This window comes from Canis lupus, chromosome 13 (genome assembly GCF_048164855.1).
Source record: "Canis lupus baileyi chromosome 13, mCanLup2.hap1, whole genome shotgun sequence".
Classification (NCBI taxonomy): domain Eukaryota; kingdom Metazoa; phylum Chordata; class Mammalia; order Carnivora; family Canidae; genus Canis; species Canis lupus.
Genome location: NC_132850.1, coordinates 42,900,185 through 42,920,354, shown reverse-complemented (window position 1 = coordinate 42,920,354; position 20,170 = coordinate 42,900,185). Strand labels below are relative to the sequence as shown.

At 42.4% G+C, this 20,170-nt stretch overlaps 1 protein-coding gene across 1 annotated transcript in view; it reads left to right on the top strand.

Moving 5' to 3' along the window:
• PAH (phenylalanine hydroxylase) overlaps positions 1–20,170 on the top strand; it is a 79,898-nt gene that overhangs the window by 11,287 nt on the left and 48,441 nt on the right. Inside the window, exon 3 of the mRNA XM_072773375.1 lies at positions 12,439–12,622. Coding sequence (XP_072629476.1) covers positions 12,439–12,622 — 184 coding nt within the window. The remainder of the gene's footprint in view (positions 1–12,438; positions 12,623–20,170) is intronic.

Here is a 20,170-nt window from a genome sequence, read left to right as displayed (position 1 = left end):
CATCATGTAGTTGACACTAAGCCTCTGGACCATCTAAAATGAAGCCAAAGATAATAAAAGGTAAAACTAATGAAAGAATCTAAACTACACTTTATGCAGTGTTTCCTAAATAATATTCCTTCGAATTCTGTATGTGAATAGGTATTTTATTAGAAGAGAGATCCAAGGGTAAATAAGTCTGGAAAATTCTCCGTCTAGATTTTGGAAAGCCATCGCACACACAAACATATTAAAGGCCCTGGGAAGCCCTACAGAGAGGGTATTTATCCAAGGTTATGGTGTCCGGTATTCCCCAAATGTATTTGGCCAGGCAGTCTTGTTCAGGGAAGGCCTACTGATATTTTGCAGGCATTAGTGTTCCACTAGATTCATGCTGTTTTAGAGTTATGAGCTCCACACCATCAGTTATAACCTAGGTTTTGGGGGCCCAAGGAGTAGAACAGTATTGGGTTAAGAGTATACTGTCTAGAACCAAACCGAGTTCAACACCTTGTTGCACTGCCTATGAGCTGGATGAGCTTGGAGCAGTTATATGACCTCTCGGTGGCTTAGTTTCCATATTTTTAAAAATAAAGGTAATAAGAATCTTTCACAGGGCTTCTGTGAAAATCAGATGAATTAATGTTTGTGGAGTGTTTGTTAGAGTACCTGACACATGGTAAGAGCGCAATAAATGTTTATTCTTGTTTCTGCATATCAGTTTTAGAGAGCCATTGAACTTCAGGGAGTCTTAAGTTCTCAGCAATGTGAAAAGGTGTTAAAGGATTAGGATTATTTGTCTTGAAGAGGGAAGATGGGGCAAGGACATATTTGAAGGGCTATTCTGGGAGAGAAATACTACTTTTTCTATTGCTTCAGAGGTAAAAGGGCAAGGTGTAGAAATCACAAGAGGCATATTTGGAATCACTTAAAGGCAACATTTCTACTGTGGAAGGGTGCCAGAAGGCATTACACAGAAGTATCCCCACTGTGAAAACAGCCAGTGAAAGGCAGGGCAGAATCTAAGCAAAAATCATGGTGTAAATAGACTTACTTGTTCTTAATAGAGACAAAGGCCACAAATCTATCCAGCTCCCCTAAGATTGGCGATGGAGGGAGAACATTCCATATGGAGAATCCTCTGTACCCTAGGAGTCCCTCACTGCAATCATATCCATGTTTTTTTTAAAAAAAGATTTTATTTATTTATTCATGAGAAACACACAGAGAGAAAGAGAGGCAGAAACACAGGCAGAGGGAGAAGCAGGCTCCATGCAGGGACCCCAACATGGGACTTGATCCTGGGTCTCATGATCAGGATCAGGCCCTGGGCTGAAGGCTGCACTAAACTTCTGAGTCACCCGGGCTGCCCAATCACATCCATGTTTGATGACAGGACCATCCTTCGATGGCTTGCAGCATAGCAGACATGCAGCAGGGACATTTAACTACACCTTAGTACATGCTCAGAGTAATAAACCAAGGACTAAGAGTTGTGTGAACCTAGATGACCTGGACCCCTGTCCCAACTCCATATGGTGACAGCTTCATTAGCCCCTCGCCGTCAAGAGTGCCTATGGGCATCCCAACTCCTCAAACAAAACCTGAGATCTGCAGAGTGAGGGCAGATTTCCATGGTCAGGCTTCATTCCCTCCCTGGGAGCCCATCTTTTCCTCGGATGATTAGCACCAAAATCGCTGTCCCATGAAGGGAAGCTGTTACCTGCTAGTGGACCTGTGGACTTGTTGACCTCAGCTAGTAACAATACCAGAATGTAACACAATCACTTGGGTATTTATAACAGAGATACAGAAGTACTGTGTTGGCTTCATGGGGAGAGACTGAAGCAGATGTTTTCATGAACTGGGGTCAAATAGTTAGGAAGACACCAAGATGAAACTTGAAAACATGTGAACTTGAAAACATCTCACTGTCCTCAGTTGTTCTGATTTTCGGTTCTTCATGCATTTATTTAAACATTATCTGTAGCTCTCTGTATTTTTAGCCTCTACTAGCTCGTGTCCCGCCCCTTTGTGGAAAAATAGTCTCTTGAGAGTCTTTGCTGCAAGTGGCTTCGTAATAGGCTGTAAAATCAGATGTCAGGCCCCTGGGGAGGTTGCAAAGAAGAGGTCTCCCTCCCTCTGCTAGCATTCCACTAATCACCTTACTGTAAGTTCTCTAAGGAAGGGAATGAGCAAATACATGGATGGAGAGTACTGAGTTCATGGGTATTCTCAATTAGCACCGTTTACTTGATGGGGACACAGAGGTCTGACTAAGCAAGCTGCCCAAGGTTAGACACTTAACCAAAACTGCTTCAGAGGTCACCTCCTGTCTTCACGATGGACGGGGCTTTTGGAAACAAATGGAAAAGGCCCAGTTGGTATTGGCCACATTCACATCCTATGCTCTGCCTGTACCCAGAGGACCTGTGCCTTTTCTGTATCAGATATTCAGTGAGCTCATCCTCTCATATTTATGCATTCAATTAATGTTTTGTTTTTGTTTTTCTTGTTTTTTGTTTTTTGTTTTTTTTTTAGCATCCACTGCTAACAGATCCTGTAAAGGTGCTGGGGAGACTGGGGCGAGTCATGGTTGTTCTCTGCCCCTACAGAAAGGAGAGAAGCTCAGGGGCCCACAAGGCAGAGTCAGCCAGGAAGGGTTTCTTGCAGATGGAATGTTTGAGCTGACACCTGAAGGGGGTGGCCAGGAGAGAGAGGAGGGGGGAACTGAATTCCAGAACAAAGAACCACATCCCTTAAAGGCAGAGAATAAGCAAGCGGTCAGGCCGTAGAATCCTCACATCCTTTGTATCTGCCCACCTCAGAGTTCCTGGGGACAGAGGTTGGGTTGCAGGGTTACATGTAGGCAGATATGCCATGTTTACTATGTGAAGTTTGGACTTTAAGGTCCTGCCTGTAACCTCTGGGCCTGGAGAGCAGGACAGGATCTAGAATGAATCACGAGGGTTGCCTTGACCCCACTGGCCGTAGATCCAGAGCAGTCGTGAGCGGTAAAATGTCTACAGGAACACTGCTTCTTCAATCAAAATAAGAAGAGCTTTGAGCTCCATTAGGGGTGGGGAAAAAAAAGTTCTTACCACCCAGATGACTTCTTAAAATTTTCTTTAAAGGCCCTAATATGGATCATGATACAAAGAACAGCCATGTAACTCACTCCCTGCTTAAGAAATGACCAAAGTCCCTGGGCTTCCTCCCCAGATGTAGGGATTAATCTGAATCTGATATTATTCCCACCCATCCTCTTAGACTGTGCTATATATGGCTGCCCATTAGTGATGTAGGGCACAGAGTTGCAAGCTTTGACTCTTCGTAAAGTTGGAATTGTATGACGACTGTCATTCTGCAGCTTTCTCTCCTGATGATGGCATGACAAACATTGCCATGATGATCTGCTCAGTGTTCTCATTGGTTCTCCCTGCTGTGTGTTCATGTGCGACTGTACTGCATCCTGTCCCACTGGTGGGCATTTAAGTTGCTCTCATTGTCCACCCGCACAGGTGGTGCAGCACTAACCCTCCTGCACGGGCAAGGGTTGACTACAAGGACTTCAGATTGAACACTGGTGTGGGTTTTAGCCGCTCAATCACTTAAGAGCTGGACGTGTCTGAGAAAGAGCAACACAGGATATACTTTCTGAACTTTTATTATGAAATTCGATCCCACATGGTGACAATTTAAAGAGTGCCATGACCCCAATCACATGAGTTGTGATTGCTCTTTGGGAGCCCTGGACTGAAACTGGGCCTATTCTATCTTGTGACCCTTGGGGTGAGCAAAAGTATGAAGAGGAACACAAGGACACAACTGTTCTTTTCTCTAAAGAGGCCCCAGTTCTCCCCAGAGAGGAGTCTCCCCTGAGTTGGATGCAACTCCAGCTAAATGAGGGGAAGGTGAAGGGATAATCTAACAGAGACGGAGAAGACAGAGGCCAGAAAAGGCCCAGAGATTACAACGGAGATTTTTCCAGTGGGATCAAGAGTGTGTCCCTGAGGACGGTCTCCAGAGGGCATGAATCTGGCTGATGGTGCAGCTTGAACCCACTTGAGGAGTCTTTTCCAGGGCAGGGTGGGCAAAAATATGGTGCTCACGCCACAATTTCATCGTGTGGCCCACACTTTTCTGACGGTGTTTGATTTCCTATTCATCCCAGTGGATTTACTTCCAGATTATTGCTCTACCAGGGTGGTTCCGGGCCCTCTCACAGGACAAGATGGGCAAAACATATAAGAGGTCCCCCTTATGCCTGTGTCCCCCTCTCTACTCCTGTAACTATCATTTCTTACCCCAAATACTACAGGGGCCTCCAGACTGCTTCTGCCCTTGGCCCATGAGGCTACTCTTAAACAGACCACCTCTTTCAAAGTGTGAGTCAAGAAAGGTATCTTCTCTGCCTCATTACCCTCCATAGCTTCTTATTACCACTCTGAGCGAAACGTGAAGTCCAGGGAAGGGCCCATAGGTCCCTGTCGGTGACGGCTCACCTCATGTCCTGTTGCCCATCCTCTTGCTCATTCTGCTCCAGACACTCTAGGCCTGCTTGGCCTTCCTCAGTCATATTGTGTGCTGTCTTACCGCAGGACCCTTGCACTTGTGGTTCCCTCATACTTTTCTCTCTTGTTGACTTCAGATCTGTACTTACAAATCATCGGCTTATTTTTTGAGCTGTTCCTGTTTAAAATAGCACCTTATGGCAGCCCCCCCACCCCAGAATATTCAATCCCTCCTTCCTGCGTTATTTTTCTCCATTCAATCTGAAGATTGTCTATTCTAAAAATAAGTAGAAATATATATATTTCTACTTATTTTTCATAGTTACTGTTAATCTTCTGCTTCAAGAATGTAAGCTCAGGAAGAGCAGGGATTTTTCCCACCCTGTTCACACATATCCCAGCACCATGAACAGTGGCACATGGAAGGTGCTTGGTTGAATGAGTTGTTGAACGCTCCTGTCGGTTTACGTGAGACCAATGATTTGGGACATTCTTTTTTTTAAAATTTTTATTTATTTATGATAGTCACACACACAGAAAGAGAGAGAGAGAGAGAGAGAGAGAGAGAGAGGCAGAGACACAGGCAGAGGGAGAAGCAAGCTCCATGCACCGGGAGCCCAACGTGGGATTCGATCCCAGATCTCCAGGATCGCGCCCTGGGCCAAAGGCAGGCGCCAAACTGCTGCGCCACCCAGGGATCCCGATTTGGGACATTCTTAGTGAATATCTTTGATTTTCCCCCAGAAACCTCTGGAATAGGCCAGAGCTTAACTTCGTTCAAGTTTATTCTAAGGCAACAGCCTGTAGTGGTGCAAGAGACTCTCCTTTGCCAGCCTAGTCTTGTCTGAAAGTACCTTCTGCTTTTCTTTCTCCTTTTTGAAACATGCTTTAAAGAAAGAAGCTGAGAAAAATTTAGGGTAAAGCAAATAAAAAGGGAGAAACATCTCATAAAACATAAGGCATCTTGCCTCCCTGGAGAATGTATATTTACATCAAGTTGAAAGAGGCGAAGCATAATAGTAAGTCTTTACTGTATATCCATCAATGAAGCCAAAATTGTGTGAGGTGCTTTTCTCCTTTTTTATTTTCCCCCTGAGCTACGAGGTAATATTATTGTCTTTATTTTAACCATAAACCAAAGTTCAGGAGGACCAACTGTTGTGTCCAAGGGTGGAAAGCAGCAGAGCCAGAGCTTGAACTCAGGTTAGTTTCCAAAGCCCACTCTCCCCACTGTACCCTTCTCCTTTTCTCCAGCAGTGAAGCAGAAGAAGAAGGAATGGACCCTAAGCCAGAAAAGACCCAGAAGGGCAAATCCATTTTTCACCGTTGTGAATTCTGTGCATCTGTAGTTTTATTCACTAGTGACCAAGACCCTTATTTAGAAAAGTTTTCCTCAAGGATGGGAGCAGGAAGGGGTTTCTAGCTAATCCTTATTGAAATCAGAGGTTCATTTCAGTTTCTTTTTCTCTGAGTCCCCATGCTCTCTGCTCAGCCATCCCGATTAAGGTGTTACCTTGCTATCTTTTATGAGTTGATTCTGTTGGACAAGTCATGAAATTGTCTTCACAATTCCCTTCCACAATTCTCCGAGCTTCCCTTGCCTTCACTCAGATGTCTGTGATGTGGTCAACTTGTAAACCTACACAGACCCCTTTGCCTAAAAATAAAAATTAATTTACTAAAAGGTAGCTGTGATCATAATTGGGTTTGGAGGTTCATCTCTAAAGCCTCTCTTAGCAACCAAAATTATTGGTATCTAAGGATCCACACTGATAAGCTGGACAAACTCCAGTAAAGAAATTGCATGCCAAACTTGAGAGTTATTTATTAACAAATTGATTCAAATGGGAAAGAAATAGTTTAAAGAGTTTGGCGGGGTGTCCTTAGCTGAAAACTTCACTCACATTTAAAAGATAAATGTCTCTTTTCATTATAAGTCTGATATTATAACGCTTTTGGCAACTAAATAGAAGTTATACATAATCTCATAATAATTCACTTGGATGCATTTTATTCTAGTCTTTTTCTTTTTTTCTTTTGGCCCAGGCATAATTTTTTAAAATGTGTTTTAATTATCATATACTTATATGCATCCTGGGTATTTTCCCAAGTGGTTGTCATTGCAACCATTTAAGAAATAAATTTTTCATTATAAAAGTAATAAGTGTTGTTTTTAGAAAAGTCAAAGTATGATAAAAAATAGAAAGAAGGAAACAAAATTATCTGTAAATCCATCATCTGTAGACTACTACTGTTAACATATTTTGGAGTAGATTACTGACATGGCTTTATGCATGTTGTTGTTACTTGTTTTTTTTAAGATTTTATTTTTTTGTTTGAGAGAGAGAGAAAGAGAGAGTGAGTGGGAGAGAGCATGCACTGGTGGGGATTGAGGGCCAGAAGGAGAGGGAGAAGCACATACCCCCAGGACCCCGGGATCATGACTTCAGCCAAAGGCAGAGGTTCAACCAACTGAGCCACCAGGTGCCCCCTTTGGTTTGTTTTTTATTTTAATTGACGTAAAATTGACATACACCTTGTCAGTTTAAGGTGAACACCATAGTAATTTGATATTTTTAAATTTTTCAAAATGATCCCCACCAGAAGTCAGGTTACCATCGTCACCATCCAAAGTCATTACCATAGTATTGACAAAGTCCCTGTGCTGTACATCACATGCCCATGACTTATTTTCTTTGTAATTAGAAGCTTCCACCTGTTAATCCCCTTCATCTATTTCTCCTGCCTCCCAACTCCTACCTCCTCTGGTAACCAACATTTGTTTCCTGTATCTATGAGTCTGTTTCCATTTGTTTTTTTTTTGTTGTTGTTGTTAGTATTTTAAATTCCTCATGTAAGTGAAGCCTTATGGTATTTGTCTTTCTCTGTCTGACTTATTTCACTTAGCATAATACCTTGGGTCCATCATGTTGGTACAAATAGCAATTTTTTTTCTTTAGAGTTTTCTTTTTTATGGCTGAGTAATATTCTACACACACACACGCACACACACACACACACACACACCACATCTTCTTTATCCATTCACCCATTGATGGACACTTAGGTTGCTTGCACATTTTTGGCTATCATAGTGAACATAGAGATGCATGCATCTCTTCAAATTGGTGTTTTTGTTTTACTTTTTTCAGATAAATACCTGGAAGTGGAATTGATAGACTGTATGGTAGTTCTGTTTTTATTTTTTTGAGGAACCTCCATACTGTTTTCCATAGTGGTTGCACCAATTTACGTTCCCACCAATGCTATCCAAGTTCCCTTTTTTTCAACATCCTTGCCAATACTTGTTATTTCTTGTCTTTGTGATAATAGCCAATCTGACCAGTATGGTTTTGATTTACATTTCCTTGATGATTAATGATGTTCAACATCTTTTTATGTACCTGTTGGTATGTCTTCTTTGGAAAAAATGTCTATTCAAGTCCTCTGCCCATTTTTTAATTGAGGTGTTTGTTTTTTGATATTAAGTTATGTAAGTTCTTTATATATTTTGGATACTAACCACTTATTGGATGTACGGTTTGCAATTATCTCCTAGTTGCTTTTTTTTTTTTTTTTTTGGTGGTTACCTTTGCTATGCCAAAGCATTTCAGTTTGATTTAGTCCTATTTGTTTATTTTAGCTTTTGTTGCCCTTGCCTGAAGAGATTGGTTCAAAAAAATACTGCTAAACCCAGTGTCAAAAAGCTTATTGCCTATTTTTTTTAGGACTTTTATGGTTTCAGGTCTTACATTCAAGTCTTTATTTTGAATTTATTTTCATGTATAAGATAGTGATTTAGTTTCATTCTTTTGTATGTAGATGTCCAGTTTTCCCAGTACCGTTAATTAGGGAGACTCTCCTTTTCCCCATTATATATTCTTTCTCCTTTGGCATAGATTAATTGACCATATATGCAAGGGTTTATTTCTGGGCTCTCTCTTCTATTTCATTGACCTATGTGTTCATTTTTTATATATCTTATTTTATTTAAATTCAGTTAATTGATGTATAGCATATCATTAGTTTCAGATGTAGAGTTCAGTTATTCATCAGTTGCATCTAACACTCGGTGCTCATTACGTAATATGCCCTCCTTAGTGCCAATCACCCAGTTACTCATATGTGGAATTTAAGAAACAGAGGATCATAGAGGAAGGGAGGGGGAAATAAAATAAGATGAAATCAGAGAGGGAGACAAACTATAAGAGACTCTTAACTTAGGATCTATGGGTTGTTTTCGTACCAGTACCATACTATTTTGATGACTATGGCTTTGTAGTATCATTTGAAATCAAGGCATGTAATATTTCCAGTTTTGTTCTTCTTTCTCAATTTCTTTGGCTACTTATGGTCTTTTGTAGTTCCATACAAATTTTAGGATTCATTGTTCTAGATCTGTGAAAAATGTCTTTGGAATTTTGATGGGGATTGTATTGAATCTGTTGAGTGCTTTGGGTAGTGTGGGCATTTTAACAATGTTAGTTCTTCCAATTCATGAGCACAGTATACCTTTCCATTTATTTGTGACTTCTTCAATTTCTTTCATCACTGTCTTACAATGTATAGGTTTTTCACATCCTGGTTAAATTTATTCCTAAGTATTTTATTCTGCTTGAGGTAATTGTAAATGGGATTGGTTTCTTAATTTTTATTCCTGATACCTCATTATTAGTGTATAGAAACACAACTGATTTTTGCATGTTTATTTCCTCTTCCACAGTTTTACTGAATTTTTTTTTTTTTTTACTAGTTACTAGTTTTTTGGTGGAGTCTTTAGGGCTTTCTATACGTTGTATCATGACATGTGCAAAGGGTGATAGGTTTACCTTTTCCTTTCCAATTTGGATGCCTTTTATTTTTTTTTTCTTGTCCAATTGCTGTGGCTAGGGCTTCCATGTTTTGTTTTGTTCTTGGTCTTAGAGCAAAAAATTTCAGCTTTTCACTGTTGAGTATGAAGTTAGCTGTGAGTTTCTCATATATGGCCTTTATTATGTTGAGGTATGTCCCTTTTATGTCTGTTTAGTTGAGAGCTTTTGTCATAAACGGATGTTATATTTTGTCAAGTTGATTTTTCTGTGTCTATTGAGATGACTGTGTGATTTTAATCCTTTGTTTTGTTAATGTGTTAATGGTATATAGCGTTGACTGATTTGTGAATGTTACTTGCTTTTCATTGGTGGCACATCTCCATTGAGTGATTCCACTATAATTCTCCTAATCATTCCCCTATTGTGGGAGTTTAATTAGTTTATAAATTTTGGTGAATTTTTTTCCCCATAAGTTAGATCTCCAGAATTATAAAAACTGAGTCATGGGGCATATGTTGTTTTATGGCTATTCCTAAAGTAAGAGGCTTCTCTCTGGAAGTGCTTTTGTGAAGGATGGAGTGTGGATGTTGAACACAACCACCAGTCTGTCTTCCAGGCTTTTTGCCACCTCCCACCTTTCTCATCCCTTACACCACCAGCTGTACTCTTGCCAATGAGCATGCCAGAGGTGTGTCCACTCTTGGTTCATGGCCTTGCTGTATTTTCTGCTCTACATGAGGCAGGAATTTATTATTTCTTCCTTTAAACTTTCACCTTAGGTAAATAGCAGGTGGAACTTACCCCTTCTCTTTCTATCTGAGCCAAGAAGGATGACATTGGTCTTTGCTTTGTTTAGGAAATTACCTCTGTTTGTCTGGAAAGCTTCAGAGCAACTGTTATCTCTCTGATCTTACCTCCTCCACATACTTTTTCTCTCTTTAGTTGGGACCCTCACATTGGGCTACCTAGTCATCACTGTCAAGGGTGTATTTCTGCAGTTGGTGCCCATAAACAATGGTTCCATCATGTGCCCTTGGGGATTATGCAGAAGAGAGTGTGGCAAGAATACCTGTGTGAGGTTACTTATTATTGTGTTTGCTATACTCAGGGGTTTTCATTTTTAGTGCTTTGCACATAAGTAAATAATAATGATAAAAGCTGATGTTTGTAGAATCCTCACTGTATCCCTGACAGGGAAGGCATTGAACAAGGTCAGAATACCAGTAACTTTCTGGCCACTTCTGGCAAAGCACCATCATCTCTGATTTCATGTTTTACAACTTAACCTACTCACAGAACATAATTCTAAACTATGAAGTGATAATCAAAATTAAAAGATGTCATCATTTTAATTATCCATGTTTTCTCTTCAACTGTATGCCCTTAACAATCAAGGAGAAAATGCACTTCCTGGAGCACCTGGATGGCTTAGTTGGTTAAGTGTCCTACTTGAGTGATTTTGGCTCAGGTCATGATCTCGGGGTAGTAAGAATAAGCCCTGTGTCGGGCTCCACACTGGATGTGGAGCCTGCCTGAGATTCTCTTTCCCTCTCCCTCTGTCCCTCCCTCCTCTTAAAAAAAAGATATACTTCCTGAACTATAATATTGATGAATTTCATTTTTTGGAATTTTAGAATTAGTCGAGTTAGATTTCTTTTCAGGGTACATTTTGTTCATTTAAATGTTTGGGACAACCTCTATCATTTATTTGTTTTAAGAAACTATAGAGCATATTCTTGGCTTTCCTCACAAAGAATGGCTCTGTCAATGAAATCAGACTTTCTGAATGAGAAGCAGATGACTACCATGCATTTAAATTTGAGAATCAAAATACATAAATGATTTTTTTCATGACAAAATTGATGATAGCTGAAACATCACCAGCCAAAGACACTAAAGTTGAGGAGCTATAGTATTGTATTTTTTTTTGTTTTTGGCACTTAATAAAACCCACATATACATGAATCTTCCCATCTCAATTAGGCCTTGTGTGTCTACCCTATTTAGTACTGCAGCTTGTCCTTGCTTTCCCCCAGGACTGGCTATAACCTTCACTTGCTCTGCTTTGTGTTTTTCCCCTTGGCCTTGTTTTATCATAACCATTACAAAATAATACAGAAATCAGTTATCTTTTGTTTGTTATTTATCTCCCACAACTTAAATGTAAGCTTTGTAAAGGAAACTATCTTGGGTCTGTTTTTTTCACTGATATATATCAACCACCTGGGTTGATCAGTACCTGGAAGATACAACATATATTTTTTGCATAATCTGAGTGAAAAGTAATTGTATAAAAATATGAATGGTAGCTATACTAGCTAATTTTCATTGAGCATTTACCATGTATCCGAGGGTATGTATACATCATCTCTACCAATGCTCCCAACAAATTTATGAAGCAGGTATCATTAATATCACCAAATTACAGACAGGAAAAGGGAGCTTTAGAAACATGAAAGTAAATTGTTTAATCTTATAATCCATATGAGAACTTTGATATAAACCCAATAAGCCTGACTCCTGGGGACTCTATTTAAGCTGGGCAATGTTGCTTCTGTGTTATTAACTTACTGAGATATTATTATTATTGAGATTCTAGAGGATTTCATTTGGGAAACAAGGTTTCCCTATGTAAACATTTTTGACAACTGCTTCCCTAGATATATGAACCAAACCAAAGTCTTAGGTTTGCAACTCTAGGCCTTTAGCTGATTTACATGTGATTAAATTCTGTAGCATTTGCACTATTTCCCCCACTTTTGTTGCTTGGTTTTGTAAGGAAAAGTAAACAACTTTCAATACTTTAAGGACTTCCTTCTTTATATATATATATATATATATATATATATATATATATATATATATCCTGTTCCTCCTTTCTCTGTGTTTTATTGTGTTGTTTTACTTTGGTTGTGTGTGTGTGTGTGTGTGTGTGCTTGTGTTTCAAGTAGGCTCTATCCTGGGCATGGAGCCCAATGTTGGGCTTAAACTCATGACTTGAGATCAAGACCTGAGCTGAGATCATAGTTGGATGCTTAACCAACTGAGCCACCCAGACACCACCCTAGTTTCGTGTATTTGTCTGTGTTAATTCCAGTGATTTTCTCCTTCACACTCCCTATTCTCTTTTCTAGGAGAATGATATAAACCTGACCCACATTGAATCCAGACCTTCTCGCTTAAAGAAAGATGAGTATGAATTTTTTACCTATCTGGATAAACGTAGTATGCCAGTCCTGGGAAACATCATCAAGATCTTGAGGCATGACATTGGTGCCACTGTTCATGAGCTTTCCCGGGATAAGAAGAAAGACACAGGTAAGAAACAGAGGGATTCTACAACACAAGCAACTCGACATTCTCATCAAAAAAAATACTAGAAAAAATAATATCTACCACTGCAGGGGATTAAGCTACAGAAGGTATGTTAGGGACCTAGAGGAGTACGTAGCACATTTTAGACATTTAATATTTTTTTTCACTTCTTCAAGATAGTTATTTCTTATATTAATAATTTTCTTTCTCTTGCTGCAATTTTATATATTTTAAATTTTAGCAATCATGAATAAAGCTATTATGAACATTCATGTGCAGGTTTTTGTGTGGACATGAGTTTTTAGCTCCTTTGGGTACTTAGGAGTGTGATTGCTGAGATGAACTGTTTTTTCCCCAAAAAAATAATCAAAACACACTTTTTTCTACTGTAAAATCGAAAGTTTTTTTTTCCCCCCAAACAGTGAAGACTTTGGATCAAGGGGGTTTCAAGCTCTGTAGCTGAAAATAACATTCTAATTGGCAGAGATGTCTTAAAATGAGGAAAGATGTGGGTCTTCCCTTTGCACAGGCCATTGAAACATTTTCTAAAAGATACCCCCAAGGCCTTCCCAGCAGATCTCTTCTCTTCCTGCCCTTGTCCTCCTATGGCTATCACCAAGACAAGGAAAGTTTATTCCTGGATTTTGCCCCTGCAGAGTGTGGAGAGCCAAGCACACGGGCTCAGGTCATTGAGGGGCAAGCACTTGGAATTCCTCCTCAGATCAACCCTTATTTGCCTTCCTTTCCTTCCACCTCCCAAGCTGCTTTGCTGATGACCGCCTTCTCTTGCTGTTCCGGCCACCTGCTCGCAACAGGAGCTGCAGGCCCTCAGGACAAAGGGCCTGCCGGATCTTGGGGCAAACTCTGCCTCTGCTTGGAGCAGGTGGAGGCTAGGCCAGCTGGGGTCCTGGGGTAGGAAATCAAAGCAATTGAGCAGACAGGCAGCTCCTTGGGGAGCCAGGAAAGATGTATGTAGATCAGCTGAAGGGCGGGTAGCCTGAACTGGAGGCTCAGAAAAGAGGTTCTTAATGGAGATGTGCAAAAATAGTTAGGACTCCAGAGGTCCGGAACCAGAGAGTACTACACTTGGTGTGACTTTGGGCAAATGACTGACCTCCACGATCTCCCACTGCATCAAATGGGAGTAACAAGAATCTACCTTGTAGGATTGATGAAATAACACTGGTGGAACATTGGGAACCCTGTAGAGTCTGTTTAAGAATTTAATAGATTTCTCTATTCTTACCATTATCATCATTGTTATGATAAATCATGACCCAAGCACAGGAGTCATGAAAAGCCAACCTGTACACAACAACTTTTTCTGAGAGTCTGAGAACTGGCAGATGACCTCAAAGGTCCTACAGCCCAACAGACTCCTTAATATTTCATTGTAAAAAATCAGAGGCCATGACTTGCCTTCAGGCACAGAGTAAACTCTGTGTGGTTGTGGGTAAGCCTGTGTCAAGCCACCCCGGTGCAGCATACATCGCGGTAGGAGCTGGGGGGAGAAAGTCTCAATACTACCCTTTTGGAGGCTGCAAGGGCAACAAGACACCCCGGTGAATATAGTCTAGGGACAGGTGTTATGATGAGGGCAAAGTGATGGAATCTGGCAGAGTGTTGACATTTGAAACAGTTGACATTTGAGCTGGTGAAGACAACACTGGTAGGTCTAACCCTTGAAAACAACACGTGTCTCATTTTATTTATTCAGGTTGTTGGTCATCCCAGTGCCTACTGGCTGCCCCTATCTGACACAGCTTCTGGACTCCCGTGTCCTCAGAACAAAATAGTGGCTCAGGGTGCCCACAGTTCTGAAACAGTACTGTCATGCCACTGCAGAGAAGGGTGGCTCTTTGGATTTCTCAGTTTTGTGAACTGGAGTGTGGGCCCAGAAACAGATCTTTATAGGGAAAACAACCATCCCTTTGCAGAGTTGTTCTTTCCATGGAACTCAGTGGGAGAATGATTAGAGGAAGAAAAGCATCATGGTAGACCTGAACCTTTGATTCTTTCACTCGACAAAGTGCTCTTTCTTTTGAGGGGCTCAGATCTCAGGAGTGAGTCTGACAGCAGGTTGAAGTGGGAGATCTGAACCCCTTGAATCAATTAGGCTAAACCACTTTCCACTCTCATTTTTAAACCATTCAAAAGGCCATGTGGGTGATAGAAAATGAAAGTTTTCAGTTTCTTAATTGCTAAAGTTCCCCACCCAAAACAGCTTAAGGGAAGGTTAATTATGGTGACATGTTAAAGAAACCTCAACCTTCTAAAATGCCTCCTGGAGGAGCTGATGTGACTTTAATAGGATTTTAATCCAGAGAGTCTTTTGAATACTTGAGGTCTATTCTCTTGCTACCCTCTCTCCTGAGGACCTCAAAGCCTTCTTCTACCCAACATGAAAGAGCATTAATATCTTCCATCGATCAATCTACTAATCCTTTTACCTTTCCCTTTGAGTCTTCTGCATGACATTACGCTTAGAGGGGGGATGGAAAATCCCTACATGGAGGCAGATTGCAGGCAGGAGAAGCAGACGGACAGAATGTCTTGGCTAGACAGAGGTCTAGGATTATCACCTTTTGAGAAATGTATCCAATTGGAGCTATTTTCCAAGAGCAAATGGACATCTGGTGGATTTTGTTCAAGTTGTGGTAATTATAAGAGTCCTGCGGTAGAGGCAAAGGGAGTCCAAAGTGCCAGTATGACTATATTTTCTGTGGGGAGTGGAAGGGCTGTTTATATATTTATTCATCTTTCTGTCTGTTTATCTGTGTTTCTATCTGTCTGGCCTGGGAGCACATAGGATTTTGTCTTTTTTATTTGTATCAATTCCTGAAGCAATGATTTAAGGGAAAAAGTTATTGTGAAGAGACAAGAGCAGCATCATTACACTCATTCCTTTCTCCTTCCCACCCCACCCCCCGCCCCTGTCTTCCGGCCCCCTTGCTGCTCCAGCAGTACTGCCAGGATGGGCAGGGCGCTGAGAAGGCTGAGGCTTCAGAGAAGTTATGGGGGGAGGAAGGATAGAATTCCTTGGAGGAGCCTGAAAAGCCCCTGGGGTTGTGGGCAAGATGGTACACATGCGTGAGTTTCAAAGAGGTCATGGTTCCCAAGGAGGTGAGGACCCTTAGAGAAAAGCTGCTTAGGGCTGTAGGGGCTCCAGATGGCTGGGCCACCCATGCCTATCTTTCCTCTCTCCCTTCCTCTGTGCTTCCATTCTTGCTGCCCTCTTCCCTTTGTCCTCTTCTTGGTTCCACATCTTCTCTTGTGTGTTTCACTTTGCCCCAGTGACATCTCTCAGTGCTGAAGGTGCACGTGGCTCTGGGTCTGCAGGAGACCAAGGATCTGCATGTTTGTAAAAGGATTGACAGCCTTTTTCAGTCTACCTGGATGCTTGCTGGGTGTGTGGATGTTGTCCTAAGTCATGACAGCTGGGGATTAAACTTCTGTTTCAGCAGAAAGCCTTATGGACACAAGCAGACCCTCGGCTAAGAGGATAAGCCAAAGCAGGGGGGTGTGTACCAAGCCCAGAGTTGGAAACGGAGCCTCTTGGTGTGGTTGGTATGGGGCTTGCTACCTCACAGTCTATGAGAGTCAGCTCTATTTGCTGGTGAGCAAAGATCCGGGCAAACCCAGTCCATTTGCCAGATCACATGGCTCCGAGCTAAGGAAAATCATAAATTTATAAGCAGTCTCTCTATAAGAGGGATCCCTCATTTGGCTGCCAAATCCAGTGTTTTCAGAATTCTTTCCTGTTAGATATTTAAGCTTCACCACAGTCATCTCAGATAACTAGAGCAAGCAGATGCCACTATTCTCATTTTCAATATTAGGAAATGAGACACAGTGCTCATTTGGGACAGTGGAGACTCCACAATCCACGTGGCCATTCCAGTTTACCCCGTCAAATACCTTTTCTCTGTGTGACAAGTGTGTTCCCTCGGTTGAAGGAGGTGATAAGAAAATATGAGATGATTGTAACAACGTTGGTTTGCCATTCATGTTGGATTGAGGGAGCACATGATAGCCACTCAGAAAGGGCCATGAACGTAAGAGTCAAGACTTAGGGTTTGGACTCCTATTCTGTGTACTGCCAGCTAGATTTGAATCCTATCTGACCCTCTGACAGCTGAGTGACCTCATTACCTCTTCTTCCTCATATGTAAGATAGATCTAAGACTGACTTGGCCACTTTTTAGGGCTTATGGGGAAGATCATGGAAGATAGCCTGAAGGTTATGGCATTTGATGGATTGAACTTGCTTGAGTTGAGTAGCCCTTGAACTTAAACATCTTCAGGCCTCAGTAGGGAGGGGCTCTATGACCTACAACACCAGCCCACCATCAGGCTACTTGACACCATGAGCTGCACGGGTAGGGGCACTGACCAAGGGTAATGATTTAGAGTTGATGGCAGACACACCCTGGCTGGGTCCAGCCTCCCCTGGCAGCCAGAGAGACTAGTTCATGTGTGGGATGATGTGGGGGGGAGGGGCTCTGGGAATGACCTATCATTTCCAAACATTACTTCCTGTGAACACGATTTTGATGCTTCCCCTTAACCACTTGGCTGTGCGTCATGTTGGAAATAGCACTAGTCTAAGAGACAGAAGGCCAGCTTCTCCTGCAGGTTCCCTTCCTTCTTCACTACCTCCCTCTGTTCTTGCTTCCTTCTTTCTTTTCTTCTCCTCTTCCTTACCATTCTGACAATACCCATTACCCAAAACAGTATCCTCCTTTTTGGTTTGTTTGTTTGAATTCTCTTCAAAATATTTGTAGCATTTGGCCATGATACCCAAATCTTTAGTATTTTATAAATTATGTGGCTCCTACCTATTAAAATCCTAACTCTTGAGGGTTTCTTTCTCTTTCACTAACCATGGTTGGCTTTGCCATCTTCCACTCTTTCATTCATATCTATACCCTAATTCAGTTAATCATTCATCACTGAGCACCAACCCAGTGTCAACCACAGGATAGGGATGCAGTAGGAACAAAGATACTCATGGTGCCTAGACCCATGTGCCTTATTATCTAGTAGGTAGCTCCTAGGTGGCATGATATCTGTAGGAATAGGGAAGCGTGGTTTGCATCAGGGGCACTTAGGCACACAGAAGCCAGCCTCAGGCATGGTAGGGAGAAGGGGGAGCAGGATCAGGGAGGGACACCTGGAGAGACACAGACATGATAAGCAAGAGGCTTTAGATCGGCCATAACTCTGATCTAAAGATCTAAGACTGTAAGTGGCAGGTGCTCAGACTGAGTGCAGTGTAAGCTTTCAGGAACCAGAATTCAGTATCTGGGGATACAGTGGGCAAATTGCTAGTATATTTGTTTATAAGATACGTGACATCTTCCAAAGGATATTGGGAGGATAGTGTCAGTTTAGGATGATAATTGGAAAAAGGATGCTGTGTGTCATTTTTTTACTTATTCATGATATCACACATTCCCATTCATCCATTCCATCATTGATTTATTTCAACACATTTTACCTCTTTACTTCATGCTAAGGTGCTTTCATTCGTTTGATTTTCATTCTTATTTTTTTCACTATTATTTTAACATATGAATGGAGAGATCACATGATCGGTCTGTCATATCACTGATGAAAGTGAGCCCTGAACTTACCACTCCTCTGCTCTGTCTAGGAGGAGGCAGGAACACTTGGTTCACCCGATCTTGCCAAGACCCTCCTGAGAGGCATTCCTTCTCTGGAAAAAAAGCAGAGGCTCCTTAGAAGAGAAAAATAAAACCCTCAAAAGTCTTCATCCTGCAGGATGTTGGCACACTACCCTTTTCCTTTTTGGGGAGTTTCTCTGTGAGGCTGGAGGCCATTGCCTCAGAGGAGACATCCAGGAGCCTGGGAAGACAGGATGGGAACACCCTTCTATTTTGGGTCTAGGAAAGGAGGATTTATTGCTCTCCCTAAGACAGGCTGGAGGCAGAAGTCGGGGGGAAGGCTGGGTGCCTCATTGACTAGACCCTGGGGCTGATGGACGTCTGTCTGGTGAAGGGAGGGGGTTCACCAGAACACTCAGCCTGCTCCTTGAACTGTTATAAACTTAATAGGCCTTCTCTGACCCATTGGTCAGGAAGCAGGCTCCCACCAGGCCTGTGGGGCCTCTTGCTCAGGAGCGCTCCTGAGCCAGCCACCCCTTGGCGTCCGGGCTGAGCAGTTGACCCCGACTTAATGAGACCACGACGTGGGTGTCCAGGGCCAGCTCTCTTGCAGGCTGCTTCCCTCGGAGCCAAATCAATATTTATTAATGATCTGTCCCCCTCCAGTGCCTCTGGCTTCACAGAGGGCCTCTGTTGTACCAGCCTGCCCGAGTCATTCATTAACGCCGAGCTTAGTGGCCGGTGAGGCGGTCAAGGGGCCCACAGAGGCCAGCCCACCGTGGAGATATTTGCAAAGGTCATTAATGAGCTAATCTGATTTAAGTTTTCAAGATGAAGGCCTGGGTCATTGGGGTCAGTCTCTATTCCCAGCACTCTGCCAGGGGTGGGCGGGGGAGAGGCCCGCCACTGCCACTGAAGAAGAGAAAGGAAATGTGAAGGTGTCTCCGAGGAGCTGAGAACTTTGCTGTTAAAAAGCTTCTACCCTTAGCTCCAGGTGGTCTTGGAATGGGAGATGAGGAGGACACAGGGCTGTCTTAGGGATTTTCTTCCAGAGCTTTAGATTCCTGCTCTAGTTCATGGCCCCCTTTCCATCTCCAGCTGAGAGATCAGGAATCTAAAATCACCCGCCTGCGACCTCTCACCTTATTCTAAGCCTGCGCAGCAGAGTCCTCATTCTGTAGTGAGCTCAGTGGTCTTGAACAAGTCCCTTCCCTTCTTTGAGCCTCAGTTTGCTCATTAATAAAGCAAAGAATCACATCTACCCCCTAGCATTGCTTCAAGAATTAAAACAGACCATGGAAGTAATGCACTTAGCACAGTATCTGTTGCATCCTAAGTCCTCAAAAAATTAACTTCAAAGGAAAAAAAAAACGGTAATTGTAATATTTGGTATAGAGGTTAGGGACACAAGTATGAACTCCAACCCTGCCACCAGCGGTCTCTGGGACCGTACTTAAGCAGAGAAGTGTCCCTGGGTTTTCTTCGTGAGATTCAAGTATAAGGATGGCAGATGGACCTACTGTGGGTAGGTTAATTCTCACCCCAACCAAGGAAGCAGGGCAGGGATTGGCTGCCTCACCCATTTCATAGAGGGGAAGCCAGAGTCTCAGGAATTTAGTAATTTGCTCAGAGTTACAGAGTTTGTGGGTGAGAGACAGGAAAGTTGGACACAGATCTGCCAGCTTCAAGCCTGGGGTGTGCACAGCATTTGCACAGGATGAGGTGTAGGCTCTGCAGCTGGGCCTGCAGCCACTTCACCTGCCCTGGGTCCCCTCAGCCTCTCCAGCTCTGAGGCCATGTGAGTGTCTTCAGCTACAGATGAAAGGGCCCTGCTTCTGCGGGACACCTGCTTCATCAAGGTGGAGGTGGCAAGAAGGACTCGTGTCTACCAACCATAGGCTTCCGCTGTTCCGCTGTTCTCTGA